Genomic DNA, 7,300 nt, shown 5'->3' with positions numbered 1-7,300 from the left:
CTGAGAATTTGAGAAAGAAGTGACATAATTTGAGTTATTTTTGAGACTAAGAATAAATTAGCAGTCATTAAAAAAGAAAAAAGATGGATTTTTATTGGAGGGACTAAAGTCAGGGACCAGGGAGAAGTTGGGATTGGTGAAGAAGGAATAATCCAGTGTCTTCAGGAGTCTAGATAATCTACTGTAGAAAGATCTTTTATCTGATCCCTCCCCATGTCACTGAAAGCATCTAGACTACTGCTAAATAATGAGAAGGAAATAGAATGGGATTGAATAAATAAACGATGTTTGAATGAATGAATGAATGAATGAATGAATGAATGAACGAACAAACACATGGTCAGAGAGTTGCAATCTATTGGAGAAAAGCGATGGATAGGAAAGGCATTGCAGTGAAGAAAACATATATAAGAATTGGTAATTGAAGGGTGAGTAAGAAGAGAACATCAGTCATGATTCTGAAGTTCATTTTGGGTGAACAATGACAAAAATAACAAAACCAGGAGGAAGTTTTAATTGGTAGGGAAGAGAAATGGTGAATTTAATTCTGAAAACATGTAATAGGAAGTGTGGGTGCATTCCTCTCCTGCCCCGACCCCAGTAGGCAGCTTTAAATGCATGTCTAGAAGTTTGGGAGGCTCTTAACATTCTATAGCTGCGGGGTTCTACTGAGACTTGGAGTCATTCTATAGAAATAATAAATGAAGCCATAAGAGAAGATGTGATAACTATGAGTGAGGTTTAAGTGCCACAGGAGGAAATGACAGATTCTTGGGGAATTCCCACATAGACCCAATTATGGGACTGGCTTCAGAGAAATCGAGGAGAAATAAGTTCCTGATCAGAGAGGTAGAAAGAGATAGAACAACCACCACAATAAAGTGAATGCTTGCTCTGTGCTGGGAAACTCAAACTATTTTAGAGGTTGAACCAAATGAAATTGCCAATATCTGACCTTGTATGACACATAAAAGTGTCAATTTCATAGCTTTTAAACTAATTGATTAATTCCGTTAACATGTATTCTAATGAATGACTCCTTAAAGTTCATGTTACTTGAACTTTCAGTTTCATTGTTGGGACGGTTTTTTTCCTGCGAGCACAGCCTGGGGAGCTTTCCCGTCCCCCTCTCTCCTCCGGTATCTTATTGGAGCAGCTTACCCGCAAGCACAGCAGTTAGAAGCTTTCCCGTCAAAACAGTATTGAGCGATCACAGCTGTTAGGGACGGACCTCCCCGGCACCCTGGCCAAATTTAACCAATCCCTAGTGCGCAATAGCAATGGCGCGAATCCCCCACCAACCCGGAGGCCTAACCCTATAAAACAAAGCACGTGACCCCAGTAAGTGCTCAGTGTTTGGGAACAATCCTGCTGAACCCGCCGGCGTAATAAAGCTGTGTTCTCCCTGACCTCTGCCTGCCGCTTCAGTCTCTTGGTCCTCGCCACTTTTCCACAACATTTGGTTCCCTGACCGGGAAACCCAACCACACTGGCCCCTTGCGCCACTGGTGTGGGGCGAGAGGCCGGCCGCGGAGTGACGGGGAACCTGAGAAGGGTGTAGGCGCACCCCGCCGATTTTGCCAGACCCTGAACCGGGCCTTCCCCAGGTGACCACGGCCTGCGCCTCCCCAGCTGGACCCGCTGAGAGGGACCGGGGACGACCAGCCGGATCCTCCCGTTGGACCAGGTAAGCCCCGGGGCCATTGTCCAAGTCAGTCCTGTCCCATGTGACAGAAGGGGAGCCTGATCACCTCCCGGTAGGTTCTTATAACCTACCCAGGCGGGGACGCCCATGGGAGGGTGTCAACCCGGTGTAATTGTATGAGTGACTGATTGTGTGCCTGAATGTTTGCTTCCACGGCCTTGGCTATGGAAACCTGAGTATGCTTCACCCGGTTTTTTGGGAAGCGTCATTTGGCATAACAGTGATTCACTTCACGGAGTGGCCTGGTCTGGAAATTGTTCGGTACACCTTAGCCAAGACGCTCCTAAGTTCCCGCGAGGGACGCGAGCAGGGCAGCACCTGAGTAAGTCCCCCTCCCCACCGTCTGCGACATCATACACTATGGGAGGGAAGCAGAGTAAGCCCACAGTCTTAGACTGCATGTTAAAGAATTTTAAAAAGGGTTTTGGCGGAGATTATGGAGTCCGCATGACCCCAGGAAAATTAAGAACCCTCTGTGAATTAGAAGAGACCACTTTCAACATCGGTTGACAGCAGAGGAAACCCTAGACCTGGCCGTCCTCTGACGCATCTATATCGTGGTGACCGGCAATCCTGGTCACCCAGATCGGTTTCCATACATCGACTCCTGGTTGGAAGTTGCCAGGACCCTTCCACCTTGGGTACGGTTCTGCTCTAGTAAAAAGGGACAGTGTAGGATTCTCATAACCCAGGCTCCAAAAGGAACTCCTAACTCCCCTCCGACAAAGCCCATTCACCAATAGGACACAAGAAAACTCCACTGAATGTTTGAGGATAGACGTCTGAGTGCCAGAAAAACATTCTGGGGAAGCCACGATCCACTGTGTTTGGGGAGCACGGAACAGGGGCGCCCTCCCTGGGACGCAGGTGTGGGCAGTGCAAGCTGGGAGCACAGGGCTCCCAGGGCGTGCGCCCGGGGCAATACTGTCCCTTTCTTTTGCCTTTTCAACACCGAGAGCGTTTCTGCGATGGAAGCTCGGCAGGCATCAGGGTGGAGGGAGAAACCTGAGAGCCTTGAAGCAGCGACAGAGGCGCTGCTCCCCGGGTGCTCTGGGGTCCCTGCTCGGCTGCCTCTGAGGAAGCCCGCGGGCTCCCCTCTGCCCAGTAAGTGCTCACTGTTTGGGAACGCGCTAGGAACCTAGGCAGGCGAAACCGCAGCCGACTGCTGCCACTGGCAGGCTGGTCCCCAGCTCGGCTTGGGGACCTGGGAGCACCCCTGGCGGCCACCCCAGCTGCCCCGCGCTCCACGAGCGCAGCCTGGGCCTTGCCCAGTCCCCAAACTACAGTGAAACCAATTTTGTTTGGGTAATGCAAGAGAGAAAAAAGAAATAGGGAGAGACACCGGAAAAGGCCTTCATGGAACTCAGAGACTTGCTCGGAAGTGACCCGGCTTTAGGCCTCCCCAATATGGAAAAACCTTTCTGCCTATTTATCCATAAAAAAGACAAAACTGCGTTGGGGCTCCTAACTCCAGCAGTTGGGCCCTGGATGAGACCTATCACTTACCTGTCCAAAGGACTGGACACGGTCGCTTCCGGATGGATGGCCCCCATACCTGCGGGCCTTGGCCGTGACAGTACTCCACATCAGGGAAGCTGACAAGCTCACCCTCGGGCAACAACACACAGTCAAGGTTCCCCATTCTGTAATTACGCTCATAAACTGACAGGGTCCGCGATGGCTCTCCAACGCCAGGCTCACTTAATGCCAAGGACTCCTTCTGGAAAATCCTCGCGTAAGCCTCCAGACTGTTCAAGCCTTAAACCCAGCGACCTTCCTCCCCATGGCCAAGGCGAGCCAGAACACGACAGCCTAAAATTCATCACTGAGGTTCATGCCACACGGCTGGACCTACAGGACTCCCCTCTGCAGGACGCAGAGGTTACACTCTATACTGACGGCAGCAGTTTCCTACAGGGTGGGCTGCGTACAGCTGGCTACGCTGTGACTACAGCCTCGGAGGTTCTGGAGGCAAAGGCACTCCCTGCTGGGTAGTCAGCCCAAGGGGCTGAACTCTGGGCTCTCATACGGGCACTGCAGCTTTCAAGAGACAAAAAGGCCAATATTTACACAGACTCCAAGTACGCTTTTGCCACCGTGCACATACAAGGAGCCATCTACAAAGAACGTGGCCTCCTCACGTCTGAAGGGAAGACCATCAAAAAAAAACAAAGGCAAAATCCGACAGCTATTGGAAGCTGTTTGGGCACCCCAGCGCCCAGCTATCATCCACTGCCGAGGGCACCAGAAAGAGAATGATGAGCCGGCTGCTGGCAACCGCCTCGCCCATCAAGCCGCGAGGGCAGCCGCCCAGGGCACAGACGCAGCCATCATTGCTTCCACCACCCCAGCCTCGCCAAGCCCTACCTACACCGCAGCAGAAGACAGCTGGGCACAGAATGAGGGGGCCACCCGGCATCCTCAAGGTTGGTGGATACTGCGTGATGGCCACTTATTCATATCGGCTGCCCTCGCTCCCCGCATCATTTTGGACCACCATTCTACTTCCCACCTAAGGAAGACTGGACTTGAAAGGATGCTAGCCAAACAATTCTATATAGCCAGGCTCACAGCCCTATGCTGCTCTATCACAGAGCGCTGTACTACCTGTTCCAGACACAATCCCAAGACCAGACTGCCCCACCACCTGGGGTCCAACGAACGGGATCTGCCATCTTTTAAGGATCTCGAGGTAGACTTCACAGAAATGACCCCTCACTGAGGGATAAAATACCTTCTTGTCTTAGTCTGTACCTTCTCGGACTTGGTAGAAGCCTTTCCCACCCAAACTGAAAAAGCCAGAGAAGTCACCAAAATTTCTCCTCTGCGAAATCATCCCACGGTATGGGCTTCCCCTCACCATTCACAGTGACAACGGACCAGCCTTGTCTCAGATGTACTACGGACTCTGGCCGCGGCCCTCAATGTCTCCTGGAAGTTTCACACGGCCTACCGACCTCAGAGTTCAGGGAAAGCAGAGCACATGAACCATACCCTCAGAGAAACATTGTCTAAGCTATGACAAGAGACCTCCCTGAGATGGACTGATCTACTTCCCTTAGCCGTCCTCTGCTCCCAGTGTACTCCTCGGAAGGATAGCTTCTCCCCATTTAAAATTCTCTATAGCCGGCCACCCCGTTGCTATCATCCATCCCAGGCAACCTCAGAGTAGTAGGTGACTCCCACCTCTAAGGTCAGCTTATTGCCCTAGGAAAGATCCTTACAGGCCTACACTCACATCTGCTAGAAAAATCTCCTGTCTCAATAGGGACCTCCATCCATCCCCACCTTCCAGGTGACAGGGTCTGGGTAAAAGATTAGAAGCGTGAGCCCCTCTGCCCAATATGGATGGACCCACACACAGTAATCCTTGTCACCCCCACTGCTCTTAAGGTCTCCAGAATCACACCGTGGATTCACCACTCCCGCGTCAAGCGAGCAGAGTCGGACCAGCCTGCCTAGACTTCTCATCCAGTGCCCGACGAACCATTGAAGATTACATTTAAGAAGACCGCCTAAATAACAGTTCTCATTTGTACCCTCCTTAACCATTGTCACCCTCTGCCTGCTGACCCTTCTGGCCTCTTTTCTTCTTATCTCTGTGACCCCGCCTGATTGGACCTCCACCCAGAGGGGTCTCCTCCTGTTCGGATTTCTGCTATGGGTTTCTCCTCTGCTCATGCTCACCTGCCTGTGGCCCTCTGGCTCTTAAGTTTACTTTGCCTTTCCCCCTTAAGTCTCTCCTCGAAATGTCCCTGCTTCCGGGGGTCCGGAACAAGAGCCTACTTCCAATTCTACACCCTTATGCCCCAGGAATGCTACCGGGGAACCACACCGACCACCTGCACAGAATCTGGCCGCACCTATTGGACCGCCACTCTGACTCAGACCTTCCAATCCCCCTGCAATTCCTTCCCCCGAGGGCCTGTCTGCTGGACCTACTTAGCCCAGGCCGGGTCCTCCGATGGCGGTGGAGTCCAGGACACTGCCCTCCGCAACATTGCGGCAACCCGGATTGTTGCGATAGCTCAGGCTACTCCGCCCCATCCCCACTACCGTGGCCTCAACCTAACTTCCCTCCGCAGGGCCACACTCCCAGATACCCAGGACCTTACCCGGCAGCTCAACACCTCCATTATCTCCGGCCCAATCGGCGACCCCTAGCTCCTGCCTCGAACTTAATCTGTTATCTGCTCCCAGGCCGCGCACAGGTCCCTGACCCCCGCTGCTTTACCTTCACTAAGGCAGTACCCTACTGTCCCCCTCCTGGCATTTTCCTCTCCTATGAAGGGGGTTTACTTTTCAGATGCTGAGGCGCCAGTGACACTGACACTGGCTGCATCCTCACCTTTATATTCCCCTCTGCATCCCTGTACACTGACTCGCAGTTCCAGTCTCGGATTTCCCCTTCCCTTCGCACCCATCAGGCGGCTTTCATCCCTTTCCTCATAGGTGCTGGCATCTTTACAGGGGTCCCTGCTGGTGCTTCCGGCCTTGGGACTTCCATCGACTTTTACTACAAACTTTCTCAAAAACTCAATAATAACATAGAGTGGGTTGCAGACACACTCACGTCACTCCAGACCTAACTCTCCAGCTTGGCAGCAGTCGCGGTCTAGAACCCGCGAGCCCTAGACCTGCTCACGGCCAAAAAGGGTGGGACCTGTCTATTCCTCCAAGAAGAATGTTGCTACTACATAAACCAGTCTGGGATTGTCGCCACCAATGTCCATAAGCTCCGGGATCACATACAGCACCGCCGTGAGGAGCTCGCCTCCTGGGGGTTTGGCTCTCAGTCCTGGACTTCCTGGCTTCTCCCTTTGGCGGGTCCCTTACTCTCCATTTTTCTCCTTGCTACCACCAGCCCATGCATCTTCAATGCCCTTGTCTGCTTCATTGAAAATACCGTCTCCTGTCTGAGCACCGCCACATCCTTGCCCTACGGGGCTATCGCCTTCTCAGTTTAAATGATGATCTTCAGGGTTCCCCTTCCAATCATCAACAGGGGGGACATGTTGGGACGGTTTTTTTCCTGCGAGCACAGCCTTGGGAGCTTTTCGTCCCCCTCCCTCCTCCGATATCTTATCAGAGCAGTTTTCCTGCAAGCACAGCAGTTAGAGGCTTTCCCGTCAAAACAGTATTGAACGATCACAGCTGTTAGGGACAGACCTCCCCGGCACCCCAGCCAGATTTATCCAATCCCTAGTGCCGCAATAGCAATGGTGCGAATCCCCCCCAACCCGGAGGCCTAACCCTATAAAATAAAGCACCCGACCCCAGTAAGTGCTCAGTGTTTGGGAATGAGCCCGCTGGTGTAATAAAGCTGTGTTCTCCTTGATCTCTGCGTGCCGCTTGAGTCTCTCACCCCTCGCTGCTTTTCCGCAATATTATCATTTATATGATACAGATAATCTCTAATCAAACATTGTTCCAGTGATTAAATTAGATAATACATGTAGAACATGTAGAAAAGTGCTACGCATATATAGAAAGAGTGCAATAAATGTTACCTATTATTTCACAATGGAGAAAATAAACAATATGCACAGTTTCTTATGGCTAGAAAGTTTCAGAGCCAGGATTTGGATCCATGTC

At 51.7% G+C, this 7,300-nt stretch overlaps 1 protein-coding gene across 1 annotated transcript; it reads left to right on the top strand.

Annotated features, from left to right (window-relative positions):
• Window positions 1-1,411: 1,411 nt before the first annotated feature.
• Window positions 1,412-6,930, top strand: LOC117038620 (syncytin-1-like). The gene is made up of 2 exons (XM_033135552.1): window positions 1,412-1,687; window positions 5,099-6,930. Exon 2 carries the CDS (start codon window positions 5,366-5,368, stop codon window positions 5,867-5,869), a length of 504 nt encoding a protein of 167 aa, XP_032991443.1. The 5' UTR covers window positions 1,412-1,687; window positions 5,099-5,365; the 3' UTR covers window positions 5,870-6,930.
• Window positions 6,931-7,300: the final 370 nt, after the last annotated feature.

The sequence above is a fragment of the Rhinolophus ferrumequinum genome, chromosome 2, assembly GCF_004115265.2.
Source record: "Rhinolophus ferrumequinum isolate MPI-CBG mRhiFer1 chromosome 2, mRhiFer1_v1.p, whole genome shotgun sequence".
NCBI lineage: Eukaryota > Metazoa > Chordata > Mammalia > Chiroptera > Rhinolophidae > Rhinolophus > Rhinolophus ferrumequinum.
The sequence above is the reverse complement of the archived record's forward strand: the minus strand, read 5'-3'. Positions and strand labels throughout refer to the sequence as shown.

Excerpts from the sequence above, each read along its gene's own strand:
- LOC117038620 (XM_033135552.1), top strand. The coding sequence starts at position 5,366 with ATGGGTTTCTCCTCTGCTCATGCTCACCTGCCTGTGGCCCTCTGGCTC.